A 16,764-nucleotide genomic window follows, 5' to 3' on the forward strand; every position below is an offset into this window, starting at 1 on the left:
GCAGCCAGACAGCCTCCGCGCGCTGCTCCATGCGCTGACGGAGGCGCATGCCGAGTCGGTCGCTCGGCATGCAGCGGCGCTGGCCGCCGAGACCGACGGGCAGGAGGACGGCGCCATTAGCGGCGTGACGGCGCGTCTGCAGGCGCTGCGGCTGCACACGTCCGTGCACGACATATACCCGGCGGACGAGCAGGCGCCCGTCCCGGTCGCGCGGCTCCCGGACGAGGTGTGGCTCGCGATCCTGCTGCGCGTCGTCGCGCCTGCGCCTGCGCCGCTCCTCGTGCCGGCCGTGCGCGAGTTCCAGACCTTTGTGCCCGAGCCGGGCGAGCCGTGGCGCGCGTACACGGGCGCCGACTATGAGGCGCTCGAGCGGCTGGGGCGCGTGTGCTGGCGCCTTCGCTGGCTGTCGGCGCACCCACAGGTGTGGAAGGCCGTGGCCGAGGCTACGTACGAGGCGCCGCTGGCGCGCATGCCATGCAGCTGGCGCGATGCGTTTGTGCACGAGCCGCGTGTGCGCCTGAACGGCACGTACATTGCGACGTGCGAGTACACGCAGCAGGGCCTGTCCGTCGAGAACGTGTGGGTGCGCGTGCTGCACAAGGTCGCGTTCTTCCGGTACCTGCGCTTCTTTCCGAACGGGCGGTGCCTCAGCTGGCTCACGACCGAGGCGCCCTCCGATGCGGTGCGGCAGCTGGTGCCCGGCCTGCGCACGAAGGGGTGTGCGGCCGGGCGCTGGCACATGCTCGTCGACGACGGCGCGCCGCCCGCGCGCCGCGGCGCGACCGTCGTGATCGACGACCTGCGCGACCCGCACCTGCGCGGCTATACGTTCCAGATGACGCTGCACCTGCGCCCGGCGCCCGGGCGCTGGCACCGCCTCGACATGCTCGCGTACTCGTCGCTCAATCTGCAGACGGCCGAGGTCGTGCCGATTCCCCACAAGCATGCACGCCCGTTTGTGTTTTCGCGCGTCGTCGGCTATGGCATCTAATATACAGTGCTACGCATACGCCGCACACAGCCGCAGCATCTCCGTGGGCGCGAGCTCCGGCGCGGCACTCACCAGCGCGCGGTCGCGCAGTGCCCGCTCCAGGTCCTCGCTCACGAACCAAAAGTCGTCCTGGTGCTCGATCATATCGCACACGACGCGCTGCGCGATGTGCGCCTCCGTAGGTGTCGGCTCCGCAGCACGCGTAAACAGGAGGCTGGGCGCGAGCACCGTCGCTAGATTCGCCGCGTCCATGCGGCTGCCCGTCTCGTCGTCGACGTACGAGAACGTCGCGACAAACTTGAAAAAGACAAACAGCACCTCCATCGTGTCGCGATGCGCACGTGGCAGGAGCATCGCCACGAGCCGCAGGAGCCGGCGGCGCTCCGCCGCGTCGCCCTCGCTGACCTGCGCCGCGAGGAACAGGCCGTAGAGGCGCGCCGTGAGCAGGGGATCCGGCAGCTCGCGCAGGAACTTTTTGAGCAGCGCGGCCAGCTGCACCGGGTGGTCCTCAAACAGGTTCACCCCGTCCGCGTCGCGGTCGAGCGCGTCCGCGAGCTCCTTGAGCCGCCGCACGTGCCCGTTCTTGCGGAAGATGCCTTCCACCGACACGTCCATCTGCCGCATCGCTGAGACAATGTCGTCGACCAGCGCGGGCACACGCATCGGCGTCGGCGTCGCTCCCAGCGTCGAGTCGGCGCCCTGCCGCTCGACCAGGTACTCGAGCGAGACGCCAAACACGCCTTTGCGCCGCACATCGCGCCGGTCCTTGCCACCCTTAAAGAGGAGCTTGCCCCAGAACGTGCTCTTCCGCACCTCGAGCAGCTCGAGCAGCTCGTCCATGCGCAGCTGGTCGCCCAGCACCGACTGCTGCAGCCGCACAAGCGCCACATACTTGAGCACCAGCAGCTCCTCCGACGACAGCGAGCTCACCGGACGCCGCGCCGCCTCGCCCGACACGCGCTGCTCGCGGTCGTGCTCCGCCTGCAGGATCATGGGAATGTCCGCCAGCGTAATTCCCTCGTTGGCCGAGTCGCTCGGCAGCGGCGGCGTCCGCGCGTCGTCCTCGCGCACCAGCACGTCCGAGTTGTGCCGCGCAAACGGCGCACGGATCGGAATCGCCCCGGCCGTCGGCCGCGCATGCGGCGCAGCCTCGTGCCGCACACTCTCGCCCCCCGGCGCCGTGTGGAAGCCGGCCGGCTGCCCGATCACCGTGCTGATCCGCGGCACATGTGCCTTGCTCGACATGTGCCGGTCGAGGTACTGCGACTCGATGCGCTTCGCCTCCGCCGACTTGCGGTACGTGCTCGACTCGGCGTCTGTCAGCGCATCTGGCTCAGGCTCCGGCGGAAGCGGCGCCTCGAGGAGCGCCTGCCGCTTGAGCAGCGCGTCAAGGCGCTTGAGCGCAACACACAGTAGGAACGCATACTGCTCCAGCCGCGTCACCGGCAGGTACCGCGCCGCTGGCTCCCCCGCACAGCCCACACACTGCATGGCCCCCTTGTCGCGCCGCGCGCTGTGGTACACAAACTGCGTGATCGGCACGCTGGGCGGCCGGGCCGCCGCATCGTCCGCACCGCGGCGCAGCGGCACACTGCCGTCCGGCTTGACGGCGCCGCGCTGGCACTTCGCACACTGGACACATGCCCAGTGCCACCGCAGCTCGATGCTCAGCCGCACACACTCGTCCTCGACCGTGTGTCCGCACAGGACACACAGGTCCGCCGCCTGGTCCGCCTCGTGCGGGCCCCGCACGCACGGCAGGCTCGTGTACCCATGCACCGCGTCCGTGTCGAGCGTGTCGTGCAGGCCCTGCAGCGACAGGAGCTCGTCCAGCCGCGCGAGGAACGACTCGAGCGCGGCCGGCACGCCGTGCTCCTGGTCGAGACGCAGCGCGCCCGTGAGCGCGATGCGGATCAGGATCTTGAGGTAGTGCGCCAGGCCCGTCACCAGAGAGAGCAGCTCCTGCGTAATGTGCATGCGCTCTTCGCCCGTCTCCTGCGAGTGCGACAGCAGCGAGAAAAAGTTGACGATCTTCTTGCACAGCATGCGCGCCTCGCGCACATACTGGATCGACGGCGCGCCGGCCCGCTGAAAGTGCATGTCCAGCTCGTCGATGGCGGAGAAGAGCACTTCCACATGCACCACGAACCGCACGGCAAAGCGCACGCCGCCCAGGTACTTGCCGCTGCTCACATGCCGCAGCATGTCCGAGATGCATGCTGCCGACGACTCTTCAAATGTAGAGAGCACGCGCCAAATCGTAAACACGCGGTGCTCCATCGCACGCTGCTTCTGCAGCACCGAGGCGGGCGTCTCCGCAGGCGCCTCCTCCGCGCCGTCGTCCGACGAGCTGGGCGAGAGCGCAAGGGCGCCGGGCATACTCAGCGCCACCTCGTCGGCACGGTCGCGCAGGCGCGCAGGCGGCGCGTGTATCTGCGGCGCAAGCTTGATCTTCCAGTACCGGTGGATCATGTAGCACTCGGGGTGCCAGTGCTCGTCGGCGTTGTTACGGTTGATCTCGACAAACTGCTTGAGGATGGCGGTCTGGCATCCCGCACACTGGATCGCAAAGAGCGTGCTGTAGTGGAAGTGGCAGTACACTTGGCCACCGTGCTCATAGTAGCTGTCGTCCGGTCCAAACTGCGTCTCACACAACGAGCAGGTGAAATGCTCGACATGGTACTTGGCGCCGAGCGCGGTGATGTAGCTGCCGCGCAGCGCGCGCCCGCACTTGGCACACAGCAGGTCCAGCCGCCGGAAGTAGTCCGTCTCACACAGCGGAAACAGCTGCCCAGGGTTCTCATGCATCATATCATCCGTCGCCGAGAAGAACTTCGACGCGACATTACAGCCACAGTCCGCGCACCGGAAGCACTCCAGATGATAGACGCTACCGAGCGCCCGAACAAACTGCCCAGAGATCTGGTGGCCACACTGCCGGCACACCTGCTCCCTGCGCACAGCCCGCTCGTCCGGGCCCGACGGGCGCGAACTCACATGCCGCCGCATCACCGGCCGTGCACTCGATGCAGACGGTGCATCGAGCGGGGCGCCCGTCGGCGCCCCGCCGCCGCCCGCCGCCTCTGCCGCCATGCGCGGCTCCATGTGACGAGACAAGACAAGGCTTGGTCGTCTGCCGGCTGCGCGTGTCACACACCGCGGTCGGCCCAGTAGGCCGCCGTACCGCTGTTTCCAACATCCGCGCGACCCCCCGTAGGTACCTGAAAAATTGCAGATGCGCCCCGCCGCTGCACGCCGGGGCCCTCGCGGCCCCGAAGCCTGGCTTTTCTACGCGCCACCCCGGCCGTATGTCGGATTCGCGCGCGTCGCCCGAGCACGACGTGGACCTTGCGTCTGCGCGCCCCGACGAGCGCCGCATGGCACTTCCGATGCGCTCCCTGAACGCGTCCAAAGAGGCCATGTTCGAAGCGGACACGGACGAGATTGACGACCTGCTTGTGATGCCCGATCCGAGTGTCGTGCCGCCGCTTGAGCCGGCGCCGCGCCTGCCATCGACGATGCCGTACCTCCCTGGCGCGTCGACGTCGCGCACATCGATGGACCTGTTTGGCCAGAGCATGCGCCAGATCAGCCAGGCACTCCCGGCGTCCTGGGACCCCGAGCAGCTGCCCGAGTGGTTGCGGCGCGGCGCTGGCGTGTTTGAGGGCACGGTGAACATGGCGAACAGCATTCTGGGCGCCGGCATCGTGAGTCTGCCGTACGCCATTCGCGAGTCGGGCTTCGTGGCCGGTCTCGTGCTGCTCGCAGGCATTGCGCTGCTGACCGACTGGACGATCCGCCTGATCGTGCTGAACGCCAAGCTCAGTGGGCGCGCCACGTACATTGACATCATGGGCCACTGCTTTGGGCAGCATGGGCGCATGGCCGTGTCGATCTTCCAGTTCGTCTTTGCGTTTGGCGGCATGTGCGCCTTCTGCGTCGTGGTCGGCGATACGATCCCGAACGTCATTTCGAGCGTGTTTCCCATACTGCGCGATACGATACTGAGCAACCGGCAGTTTGTCATTGTCGTATGCACGATGGCGATCAGCTTTCCGCTCTCGCTGTACCGCAACATCGAGAACCTGAGCAAGGCCAGCGCCGTCGCGCTTCTCTCGATGGTCTTTATCATTCTCGCCGTCGTCGTGCGCGGCCCCGCGATGCCCGCCGAGCTCAAGGGCGACCCGAGTCTGCGCTTCACCCTCGTGCACCCCATGAAGCTCATCCGCTCCATCTCTGTGATCAGCTTTGCGTTTGTGTGCCACCACAACTCGCTGCGTACGTTCCACACGCTGACCCAGTCATCTATGGCAGTCTGAAAGAGCCGTCGATGGATAAGTTCCGCACCATTACGCACTACTCGACGCTGATCTCGGCCGTTGCGGCCATCTCCATGGCGGTCGCCGGCTACTGGTCGTTCGAGGACAAGACACTGTCGAACATCCTCAACAACTTCCCGCAGAGCGACACGGTCGTGAACATTGCGCGCTTCTGCTTCGGCCTCAACATGTTCACGACGCTGCCGCTCGAATGCTTCGTGTGCCGCGAAGTGCTTGAGACCTACTTCTTTGGGGGCGAGTACGAGCGCCGGCGCCACATTGTCCTCACGACAAGCCTGGTCCTGTTGGCCATGGTCATCTCGCTGCTGACGTGCGACCTGGGCATTGTGCTGGAGCTGACAGGCGGCCTGAGCGCGACAGCGCTCGCCTTCTGCTTCCCCAGCGTGTGCTACCTGAAACTCAGCCACGATGCGAGCCAGCTCGACCACTCCTCGCTCTACGTGCCCGTGTCGGACGCCGATCCCACCGCCACCGACGTGGAGGGCTCCGAGGGGCCCATCGAGGCCGAGAACCTCTCCCTTCCCCTCCGGCCGGGCGCCGACGTGGCGAGGCGGCAGCCGCAGCAGACGTTCCGCTGGTGGGAGTCAACCAAGCTGCTGAGCATCGCCTGTGCCCTGTTTGGCTTCCTGGTCCTGAATGTGTCCGGTATGTCGTCCCGACTCACAGGCAGTCTTCACCGCCCTCAGCGACATGTGGAGCGGCCGCACCGGTGCCACCCAAAAGTGCTAGCTAGCCCGATACCTCGTACCTCATGCGTCCATACGTGGAGGCGCGCGCCTGCCGCGGCACGCGTCGCGGCTGCCTCCACACCACGTGAGGCGCGACGCGCGCCGCGCGGCGGTGGCGCGCCTTGCCTCACCCCTCGGACCACGCCCGGCGGCGGTCATCATGTCTCACGAAGTGATCCTGCACAAGCAGGGTCCGCTCTCGCGTGTATGGCTCGCTGCTCACTGGGACAGAAAGCTCAGCAAGTCCCAGCTGCTGCAGACGAGCATCCCGTCGAGCATCGATGTCCTCATCGGCCACGAGGACGAGGTGCCCGTGACACTGCGGATCAGCGGGCAGCTCCTCCTCGGTCTCGCGCGCATCTACTCGCGCAAGGCCAAGTACCTCCAGGACGACTGCTCCGATGCGCTCCTGCGCATCAAGGTCGCATTCCGCGGCACCGCCGTCGTCGACCTCTCCCAGGAGCAGCTGCACGGCGCCCGGGCGGCGATCACGCTGCCCGACGTGTACACGCCCATGGACCTGCTCCTCCCTGAGCCGGCGCTCGACCAGTGGGGCGTGCGCCCTGCCGCACACGCGCGCCAGCTCGCGCGCCCCGCGGACATTACGTTGCCTGACGCGCACTGGGCCATGGACGAGCCGCTGCCGCCCTTAGGGCCATCGAGCGACGCGCTGGGCGACGTTTCCACGACCGGCTTTGACCTCGGCCTCGTTGATGACAGTCCCCGCCTGTCGCGTCCGCGCGCACCGCCGACCAAGCGCGTGCGCCATGATACCCATCGCGACACGACACAGCATACCTTGCCCATGGACGAGGCACCGGGCGCTGACGACTCGCTCGCCAGCATCGGTGTGGCACGCCATGCACCGCCGGCCGGAAGCACGGCCGATCATGTCCACGCGCTCGTTGGCGATCTGGATCTGAGCGCCGACCTCTCGCTCGATCCACTGCCGGACCTGTCCTCCACGGCGCCTCTGGACCTTCCGCCGCTGCCCCTAGACCCTGGGCGCCTGGACGGCACGCCGCCGCCGCTTTTGCCACCAGCGACGGACACACACTCGACTCCTGCGCCAGGGCGTCGGGACTTGACGCTGGACGACGTGGCGCAGGCCCAGCTCACGCCTCAGACAGCCGCCAAGCTGCGCTCGGCGGCCGAGCAGCGCGCGGCCGATGCGGCGCCGCGCACAACACGAAAGCGCCCCATCCAGGACGACGTGACGGAAATGTACCCGGCGCGTGCGCGCTCCCTGCAGGCGCGGGCAGCGCAGGTGGCCGCGACGCTGGCCCCCACGACGCACCAGCAGCACTGCCTGCCGTCATCGCGTGTGCAGCTCGCACTGCGCGCGGCGCAAGCACGCGGCGCGCAGCCCGTGCTCGCGCGAGCTCTCAGCATGACGTGGGGCGCCATGGTGCGTGACCTGCCGGTCTTCGGGCCCGCTGCGCCAGACGCACGGCATGCAGTGCTGGCCCGCAGTGCCGTGACGCCACAAAAAGAGATGCAACAGTGGCTGCAGCGTCTCCACGAACAGACGCAGGCGCTGCGCATGGACGACGAGTTTCCGCTCGAGGTCGGTCGCCGCGCCAGTGAGGCGCCAGCGTGGCTGGAGCCACCACCCATGCCCGACATCGAGATGGCCAAGCCCCAGGACGACAGCTTTGATGTGTCGCATGCTACGGAGGCACCGCTCGATACCACCGGCCCCGAGGTCGACCTGCCTGACATGGATGCCGACATGCCCGAGGCGGAGGCTGCGCCGCCTCAGCCGGCGCCGCGCCGCTCGTCGCGGCACCGCCGCTCGAGTGTGGACGTGACGGGCCGCCCTGCTCCGCTCGAGCGCATGCCGACGCCCGAGCTCGACACGGCCGACGTGCTGGTGGATGTGCCGCCGACCTACCCGCTGCAGGCGTTTGACACGCGTGCGCCCGACACGGCCACCGACACGGATGCAGTGCATGTGCGTACGCGCCGCGCCGCGCATGTGCTGCGCACGACCATGTCGTCGGAGCGCGTATCGTTCCATGATCTCGACGCTCAAGCAACGCGTCGTGCGGCGGCCGGCTTCTTCTTCGAGCTGCTCGCCCTCGGCACGCGCGACTGTGTGCGCTTGCACCAGACACACGCCTACGGCGACATTCACATCGAGGCCAAGCCAGCCCTCTACAACCTATAGTTACGTTAGCGACTCGGCCGTCAACGCAAGGACGGCACTGCCAAACGGCACGCGCCACTGCCCCTCGCCGTCACTGCGCACCATGCGGTGGAGGCGCGTGGCCAACAGCGGCAGACGCGCCGGCGGGTGTCGGCCTTGCGCGACTGACTCGCGTACGGACGCGCGCAGGAGGGCTTCGACGGCCACGGGGATCCGCTCCGGCACCGGCACCGCTGCTTTGTCGCCACACGGCAGGCGCGCGCGCCACACGTCCCAGCGTGCCTCGGCCGTATGGTCCGCCCGCCGAATGCCAAGGAGCCATACGGGATCGCCGCCCGAGTGGGGGTACACGTCCGCGACGCCGCGCACATTCGGCAGGCTGTCGACCAGCACGATCTTCGGCTGGCCACGCGTGCCTTGCACCCGCACAAACCACACGCGGTTAGCCGTCTGCACGAGGAACTGCGTCTCACGCACCCGCTCCATCGAACGGATCGCGCCGTCGCCCGGCGCATCGAGCGCAAGCGTCGCCACGGCGCTCTTGCGGGGCAGGGCCCACAGCCGCAGCGTTCCGTCGTTCCCGCCCGTGAGGAGCCAGTATGTGGGAGCGGGCGGGCTCGAGCCGCCTGCTGTCACGCGCGGCGGCGAAAGGCGCGGTGGGCGTTCCGCGCCGGGCTCGTCGTCCAGGCACAGCGGCGGCACCAGCGCCGCGCAGCGGATTAGGTCCCCGCCGCTGTGCACGAGGCCGACGCGCTCCACACGCAGATCGGCGGCGATGCCGTACACCGCGAGATGGCCACGAGACGATGCCGCCGCAAGCCACGTGCCGCGTACCACACTGGAGAGCGGCGCCGCGGTCCAGGCGCCCGGGAGCGGTGAGACGAGCGGCGAGAGCTCGGAGCCCGGCGCGAGTGGCCATGCCCACACGGCACCGTCGCCATGCAGCGACAGCACATGTGTGGACATACACACCACCTGCTGCACGGGCGCCGACGGGCGCTCGGACGCGGTGTCGATGGGGTAGCTGCTCAGGTCCACGATCCGGCGTGTGTCGAGGTCCATCAGCGATACACGGCCTGACACCTGGCCCCACGCGATGTGCCGCTCATCCGCAGCGAGGGCCATGATCGGTGTCCCATCCGCCGGGAGACCCTGCTCCGTGCGCTGCTTCGCCAGGCTGTACAGCACCACGCGGCCGTCCTCTTCCACCCGCAGTGTGTTGTGGGTGTCGACACTGACACAGACGCCGGGCGCCGCAGCTAGGAAGAGGATCGGGCCCTCGTGCAGCTCGTCCGTGTGGGCGACGAGCTGCAGATTCAAGGCATGGTCCGGCGGGGTATCTGCCTGCAGGAGGCGCCGCAGCTCCGCGTCGTCGCCCGGCTGGTGCGACGTCTCGAGCTTGTCCGAGTTCTGCTGCAGGTAGCGCAGCACGACAGACAAGATCAGCGTGGACAGTGCAATGGGGCTCACAACGAAGAGAAACAGCAAAAAGAGCGTCGTCCCACGCCGGTCATAGAACAACGCCTCGAGCCATGGGCCTGGCGGTTCGCGCGCGCCGCGCGCAGGTAGTGACGCGTCGGCCCACGACACAAGCACCCACGGGTCCAGGACCAGGCGCACGTACGGCGCGCGCCCAGGGTTGATGGCACGCCAGAATGCACCGTACGGACTCGCGTCCAGCGCGGCATCACTGTATTGCTCGAGCGACGGCAGGACATGCCCGCGTGAGCCGAGCAGGCGGATCAGCCCGTGGCTCGAGAGGATCGACGGAAGCCACGCGACCAGCATGACTGCACCAATGCCCGCCGCGAGCGCTGTGCGCACCGCCTGCGGCGCCCGCATGCGCATCATGCGGCGCACACCGTCCAGCAGAAATGCCGTCGCCGAGTGCGGGCGGTACGGCAGCAGCTTGGCCGGCGCGTCCGCGGCGTCGGCCGCCGCTGTGACCGATGGGACACGCGCGCCCTGCATGAGCACCTCGGCCAGCTCCAGCCGCTGGATATCGATGCTGAGCACCGTGACGAAAAAGGTCATTTGCATAAAATAGTCGGCGACAAGCGCACAGATCGTAAAGACGACAAACTGCTTCACGGCCTCCAAACGCACAAAGTAGCCGAACAGGCATAGCATGACCACATCGATCGCCGCCGAGACCGTAATGGGGCCAGCTACTTGCGACAGGCCATACGCCACGCGCGCATGGACCGTAAGAGAAAGAGGGGTGTTAGTGATCGTGCGGATCACAAAGAGCATGGTCTCACCGCCCACGAGCACAATGATGAACGGCAAAATGGACCATGGCACCGCGTTCAGCCGGATGCCCAGCAGCGCGCACAGACTTAGGCTTAGGACAAGGTCAATCACCAGTTGCACACTGCCGGTGAACACCATACCGATACGCGTGTGCAGCCGCCGCATCTGTACGAGCTCGCGAAAAATGAACAGCAGGAGAAGGAGGTAGCCAACGACGACCACCTGGATATGCAGCTTCGGCCGCTCTGTCACGGCCAGCGGCTGGAACTCGAGCACCGTCGAGCCGGGCTCTATGCCAGACGGCACACGAACCTGCGCCATAGACAGGCTCGAGGCAGATTCTTGCACAAGCGCATGCCACGCGTCGGTCGGCGCCTCCTGCAGAAAGTACGTGAGAACCAGGTACTCAGCGCGCGAGAAAAGCGGCAGGTACGGCCACCGGCCGGACAGCGTCGTCGAGTAGAGCAGCGGCAGCGGGCTATGCGGCGTCAGAGGCGCCACGGGCGGCGTCACGACAGCTCTTACAGGACTGCCTGTATAGCTCTGCGCAGGGTGCTTGTCCTGGCGGACCCGCGCAGCGTCGTAGCCCCAGAACTCGAGGGGGCTCAGCACGAGACAAGAGTCTGTTGCATTGCGCCGCACACACGAAGGGTCTCCCGCGGCCTTGGGGTGCAGTAGGCGCTCATCCAGTGCCTCTTGCAGCGCCAGAGCCGAGAGGAGAAGACGGGGATGCAGTACACCGTACGGCGAGCCGCCCGCCCGCCGCGTCGCGTCCGAGGTGACCAGCACCTGCGCAACATGCACCGTGGGCGCAGACACGTTTGTGTCGCGAACAACTTGGAGACTAGGTGTCTCATCCCAAACCAAGCGTAGGTCCTGCACCGGGTACATGTCGGATAGGACGTCGGCGCGCGACGCGCCAGTCAGATCCAGGATCGAGGCCAGCGCCATGTCCCAGATGTTGTTTGGCATCCAGGATCCCATGACACAGACTGCATCGTGGCCCGCCATCAGCTCGTTGCGATGCATGCACGCAGGGGCGCTTGCCATCGACGACGGGCCCTCCGACGTCGTCAGCAAGTACATGACCACCGCAGGATAAAAGAGCGATGCAATCACCACATTGCATAGCAGGATCGACCGCGTCTGATGGCACGAGATCCAGTGCCCATGCCGCGCAAACCGTTCAGCCAAGGCCACACGGAAGCGGGTATAATGGCGCTTGATAGTGTGGGTGAAGGAGCGCCATGAACGGCGGGCCGCGGAGGGCGACGAGTCTTCTGAGGAAGCAGCCTTGTCGCCCACCCGTGTCCATCCATTTAGTTGAAGCGATGCATGCCTAGGCTCACTACCTGTCCGACGGCGCAGGAGCATTGACGACGCATGTGCTTGGCGCAGGTCCTGCCCCACGACCCATAGGTTCCTGACCTTTGGTCAGCGTTTGTACGTCACGTGCTCGTGTAGCTCAACCCCAGTCTGTTCGAACCCAGGGACCGTGGCACCCGGGGTGAGGCCAAGCGACCCAACTATGTCATACGTCAGAAGGGCCACGTGAGCTTCGACTTTTGCCTACTCCCGCGAAGAAACCCCACACGAGGCCGCGGGGGAGAAGGGCTAGACATGGTCTCCGGTGGCTAGCAAATAGAATAATCAATGATCTCGTACAGTCTTTCGCTCTACCTTTCCCATGCACCAGCTACACGTGTCATTATATGTGCCGAGGCGAGGGACTAGGCGCTCTTCGACCGCCTGTGGGGGCAAGTCACGTGTAGACTAGCGCACACGCACCCCCGCTCCTTGCCTTACGATACCATGGCGATCACTGACTCTTCGAAACCGCTCGCCTTTGCTGTGGCTGCCTGGCTCGACTCACAGGGCGATGCCAAGCTCAAAGAAGCTGCCGCTGCGGTAAGCTCTGTGTTTTCTGTGGACCCCAGATCGCCTGTGGACAGGGAAACATACGCGAAGAACTCACCTGGCCTGCAGGCTATTTTTGATGTGTTCCTCAAGACGCAGGAGCGCATGGGCGGCGCTGCGTCCCAGCCTAAGAGTACAGCGAAGGAGGAGGGTGTGTCGGAGGCCGACAAGGCCCGCGCAGAGGAGCTGAAGAACGAGGGCAACAAGTACATGTCGGCGAAGGACTACGGCGCCGCGCTCAACTCGTACACACAGGCTATTGAGCTGTACCCCTCGTCTCCCGTATTCTATTCTAACCGCGCCGCAGCGTACAGCCAGATTGGCCAGCACGACGAAGCCATCAACGATGCAAAGAAGGCTGCGGAGATCGACCCCAATTTCGGCAAAGCGTACAGTCGCCTTGGTCATGCCTTGTTTGCCTCGGGCAGGTTTGCCGAGGCAGCCGAGGCCTACGAGAAGGGTGTCGAAGTGGACCCCAGCAACAAGCTAATGAAGACCGGCCTCGACACCTCCAAGGCGAAGCTGGCGGAGAGTGGCAGCAAGGATGCCGTGGCGTCCACGCCCACCCCGAATCTGAACACTGGTGCGGGCGGATTCCCTGGCGCCGGTGCCGGTGGCATGCCTGACCTGAGCTCGCTCATGAACAACCCGATGGTGTCGCAGATGGCGCAGCAGATGTACGTCCCCACATGGAAACTGACGTGCCAGGATGCAGAACGGCGGCCTGGAGCAGCTCATGAACAACCCGATGCTGCGTCAGATGGCGGAGAACTTCGGCTCGAATGGTCAGATGCCGGATATGTCCTCCTTGATGAACAACCCTCAGCTGCGACAGTACGTATCTATACTTTGACAGAACAGGATGGCCCAGCAGTTCATGGGCGGCATGGGTGGCGCTCCCCCGCGTCCGTAGCGACGCCTTTCATAGTCATGTGTCGGTCTTGGTGCCAATTATGGAGGTGTTACTAATATCCGTTTAACACCGCAACACGCACTAAACGCCGCGTTCTCCGTCTCCGCTTCACTATGCGATTGCATTCATAAAGGAGTGGTGGTATCTTATGTCCATGCGGTCTCTATCTTTTCGGAGTGTCTTCAAAGGCTCTGGACATGCCTCCCAGGCCCAGTGCTAGCCTAGATCCTGAGAATGGCGAAGTAACGCTTGAAATATCCGGGACACGCCCCGCAGGGTCTGTGCGAGAGGAGAAAGGGAACATGTCAGAGAAGCCATCCGACCCCAAGACATGGCCTCTGTCAAGGAAGCTCTCAGTATTGATGTGTACATCTTTATTGGGCTTCGTTTCGCCCATGGCCTCGTCCGTCATCTCGCCCGGCCTGCCATTGATCGCCCAAGCCTTTCACATCACCAACGAAACTCGGCTTACCTTTACACTGTCCATTTACATGCTGGGTTATGCTGTGGGTCAGCTCTTATTCAATCCTCTCACGGAAGTGATCGGCCGACTAGTTGTCCAACATGTGTGTACCCTCCTGTTCTTGCTGTTCAATATCGGCACGGCTCTCGCTCAAACAGAAGCGCAGTTCCTTGCTTTGCGATTTTTTGCAGGCTTCTTTGGCTCTGGTCTGCTAAGCATCGGCGGCAGTATGGTGGCTGATATGTTTGTTCCTGAGCATCGCGGCGCAGCCATGGCGCTTTTCTCGGCGGGGGTCAGTATGGGTCCTGTGGTCGGACCTATTGTCTCTGGTTTTGTGTCAGAATACTTGAGCTTCCGCTGGATTTTATGGATTCTTGTGTTCGCAAGCACGCTGGCGTTCGCTTTGGCCCTCGTATTTCTCCGTGAGACCTATTATCCGATCCTTGCCCTGCGGCACCAAAAAATCCAAGGGTCCAGGTGGGTGCGCATCGTAGCCGTGCGTTTCATGCCATGTGCGCTCTCCATCCCGCCGAAGGTGCTTTTGACTAAGTATCTTGTCCGTCCAATCTTGCTGCTTGTGAAGAATCCAATGTGTGCGGGTCTCTCAGTCGAATTGGCGATGGTCTTTGGTTACTTGTACCTTTTACTTGCTAGTGTGGCTGTCTCGTTCATTCGCGACTATCATATGAAGAGCTCTATTGCCGGCTTACATTACATTAGCTTGGGCGTGGGCATTATGACGGGGATTTTCATCACCGGGTATTTCTGCGACAAGATCTACCTCCAGCTGCGCCTGAAGAAGGGGACGATCGTCAAGGGACCTGATGGCCAGGAAGAGCGCCAAGGCTCCCCCGAGTACCGCCTTCCGCTCCTCCTCCCTTCAATCATTCTCGTCCCCGTTGGTTTGCTTGTGTATGGATGGCCCGCCGAGAACCTCGTGCACTGGATTGTACCTGACATTGGTCTTGCCATCTTTGGTTTGGCGTTCATGTCATCGTTCATGGTGATTCAAGTCTATATGTTGGATGCTTTCGAGTTTCCCGCCTCGGCCTTGGGTGCCGCAAACCTGCTTCGATGCATATTTGGCGGCGTCCTGCCGCTAGCGGGTCCCTCACTATTCGACACGCTCGGTCATGGCTGGGGATGCACTACGCTCGCCTTCATTGCCACGGCCGTGGGGGTGCCCTCTACACTCTTGCTGATGAAATATGGCGTCTATCTGCGAGAGCACTGGGCCCGCCTTTAATTGACGGCGGAAGTCCATGCACAGTCCAAGTAGATATCACGTGATACGGAGCTGCGCGGTCGGCCTTGGCTCCGCGTGGCGGCCCGGCTCGTACTGGGTATACCATTGCTCTGATAACAATGTCGACGAATGCAGTGTATGTCGCTCAACCCATCAAAGATAGAATAGGGATGCTGACACGGCATGTTCGCGTTGATCATAGTGCGGATATTGGCTTGATTGGTACGTACGAATGCGTCTCACACACAGGCCTGGCTGTTATGGGTCAGAACTTGATTCTGAACATGAATGGTATGTCTGTCTTCACTAAGACAAAGACAAGGGGTTCACTGTGGCCGCCTACAACCGTACGACCAGCAAGGTCGACGACTTTCTGAACAACGAGGCCAAGGGTATGTGGCCGATTGAGACTGACGCTGGCAGGCACCAACATTGTCGGTGCGCACTCGATTGAGGAGTTTGTTGCTCTTCTGAAGCGCCCCCGTAAGGTGATTCTTCTGGTTAAGGCCGGTGCCGCCGTTGATGCGTTTATTGACCAGCTTTTGCCCTACCTCGAAAAGGGTGACATCATCATTGACGGTGGCAACTCGCACTTCCCCGACACGGAGCGCCGCTGCAAGGAGGTCGAGGCGAAGGGCCTCCTGTACGTTGGCAGCGGTGTCTCTGGTGGTGAGGAGGGTGCGCGCCACGGTCCCTCGCTCATGCCCGGCGGTAGCGAGGCGGCCTGGCCCCATATCAAGGAGATCTTCCAGAAGACGGCTGCTCAGAGCGACGGCGAGCCGTGCTGTGACTGGGTCGGTACCGGCGGTGCGGGCCACTACGTCAAGATGGTGCACAACGGTATTGAGTACGGTGACATGCAGCTGATTGCCGAGGCGTACTGGATCCTGAAGCAGGGTCTTGGCATCAGCGAGAAGGAGATTGCCGAGATCTTCTCCAAGTGGAACAAGGGTGTGCTCGACTCGTTCCTGATTGAGATCACGAGCGAGATCCTTGCCTACAACGACGAGGACGGCGAGCCGATGCTGACCAAGATTCTCGACAGTGCTGGCCAGAAGGGTACCGGCAAGTGGACCGCGATTAACGCGCTGGAGCTCGGCCAGCCTGTGACGCTGATTGGCGAGGCGGTGTTTGCGCGCTGCCTCAGCTCGCTCAAGGGCGAGCGTACGCGCGCGTCCAAGATCCTCACCGGCCCCAAGCCCCGTCCTTTTGAGGGCAACAAGCAGCAGTTTATTGACGACCTTGAACAGGCTCTGTACGCTTCCAAGATTGTGTCGTACGCCCAAGGCTTTATGCTCATGCGTGAGGCTGCGAAGGAGTACAACTGGAAGCTGAACAACCCGTCGATTGCGCTCATGTGGCGTGGTGGCTGCATCATCCGCTCCGTCTTCCTGAAGGACATTACGAGCGCCTTCCGTAAGAACCCTGAGCTGGAGAACCTGCTCTTTGACGACTTTTTCAGCAGCGCTATCAGGAAGGCCGAGGACGGCTGGCGCCGTGTTTTGGCGCAGTCCGTACTGTGGGGTGTCCCGACGCCCGCTTTCTCCTCGGCGCTCGCCTTCTTCGACGGTATCCGCTCGGAGCTCCTGCCAGCCTCGCTGCTGCAAGCGCAGCGTGACTACTTTGGCGCGCACACCTTCCGCGTGCTTCCTGGTAAGGAGAACGACCGCCTGAAGGAGGGCCAGGACATCCACGTCAACTGGACCGGCCGCGGCGGTAATGTGTCGGCATCTACGTACCAGGCATAAAATATATCTACGTAGA

General features: G+C 64.1%; 7 protein-coding genes and 1 pseudogene across 8 annotated transcripts; 6 read left to right on the top strand and 2 right to left on the bottom strand.

The window, feature by feature from the left end:
• Position 1: 1 nt before the first annotated feature.
• MSY001_1518 lies at positions 2–991 on the top strand (annotated as a pseudogene). The gene has a single exon. A coding segment is annotated over exon 1 (990 nt).
• A 9-nt stretch (positions 992–1,000) lies between these two features.
• LRG1 (uncharacterized protein) lies at positions 1,001–4,096 on the bottom strand (the record flags this gene model as incomplete). Its single annotated transcript, XM_018883323.1, has 1 exon — positions 1,001–4,096. The coding sequence occupies one exon, from the start codon at positions 4,094–4,096 to the stop codon at positions 1,001–1,003; it is 3,096 nt and encodes a 1,031-aa protein (XP_018740094.1).
• Positions 4,097–4,299: 203 nt separating this feature from the next.
• MSY001_1520 (uncharacterized protein) lies at positions 4,300–5,310 on the top strand (the record flags this gene model as incomplete). Its single annotated transcript, XM_018883324.1, has 2 exons — positions 4,300–5,009; positions 5,043–5,310. The coding sequence occupies 2 exons, from the start codon at positions 4,300–4,302 to the stop codon at positions 5,308–5,310; spliced, it is 978 nt and encodes a 325-aa protein (XP_018740095.1).
• A 74-nt stretch (positions 5,311–5,384) lies between these two features.
• On the top strand, positions 5,385–6,060 carry MSY001_1521 (uncharacterized protein; the record flags this gene model as incomplete). Its single annotated transcript, XM_018883325.1, has 2 exons — positions 5,385–5,976; positions 6,002–6,060. The coding sequence occupies 2 exons, from the start codon at positions 5,385–5,387 to the stop codon at positions 6,058–6,060; spliced, it is 651 nt and encodes a 216-aa protein (XP_018740096.1).
• A 159-nt stretch (positions 6,061–6,219) lies between these two features.
• Positions 6,220–8,229, top strand: MSY001_1522 (uncharacterized protein; the record flags this gene model as incomplete). Its single annotated transcript, XM_018883326.1, has 2 exons — positions 6,220–6,264; positions 6,295–8,229. 2 exons carry the CDS (start codon positions 6,220–6,222, stop codon positions 8,227–8,229), a joined length of 1,980 nt encoding a protein of 659 aa, XP_018740097.1.
• Positions 8,230–8,299: 70 nt separating this feature from the next.
• Positions 8,300–11,835, bottom strand: MSY001_1523 (uncharacterized protein; the record flags this gene model as incomplete). The annotated part of the gene is made up of 2 exons (XM_018883327.1): positions 8,300–8,302; positions 8,386–11,835. 2 exons carry the CDS (start codon positions 11,833–11,835, stop codon positions 8,300–8,302), a joined length of 3,453 nt encoding a protein of 1,150 aa, XP_018740098.1.
• Positions 11,836–12,273: 438 nt separating this feature from the next.
• On the top strand, positions 12,274–13,291 carry MSY001_1524 (uncharacterized protein; the record flags this gene model as incomplete). Its single annotated transcript, XM_018883328.1, is given in 3 exon segments — positions 12,274–13,055; positions 13,087–13,216; positions 13,235–13,291. 3 exon segments carry the CDS (start codon positions 12,274–12,276, stop codon positions 13,289–13,291), a joined length of 969 nt encoding a protein of 322 aa, XP_018740099.1.
• A 1,969-nt stretch (positions 13,292–15,260) lies between these two features.
• Positions 15,261–16,748, top strand: MSY001_1525 (uncharacterized protein; the record flags this gene model as incomplete). The annotated part of the gene is made up of 2 exons (XM_018883329.1): positions 15,261–15,291; positions 15,424–16,748. 2 exons carry the CDS (start codon positions 15,261–15,263, stop codon positions 16,746–16,748), a joined length of 1,356 nt encoding a protein of 451 aa, XP_018740100.1.
• Positions 16,749–16,764: the final 16 nt, after the last annotated feature.

The sequence above is a fragment of the Malassezia sympodialis genome, genomic scaffold, assembly GCF_000349305.1.
Source record: "Malassezia sympodialis ATCC 42132 genomic scaffold, msy_sf_7, whole genome shotgun sequence".
In the NCBI taxonomy this organism is placed as follows: Eukaryota; Fungi; Basidiomycota; class Malasseziomycetes; order Malasseziales; family Malasseziaceae; genus Malassezia; species Malassezia sympodialis.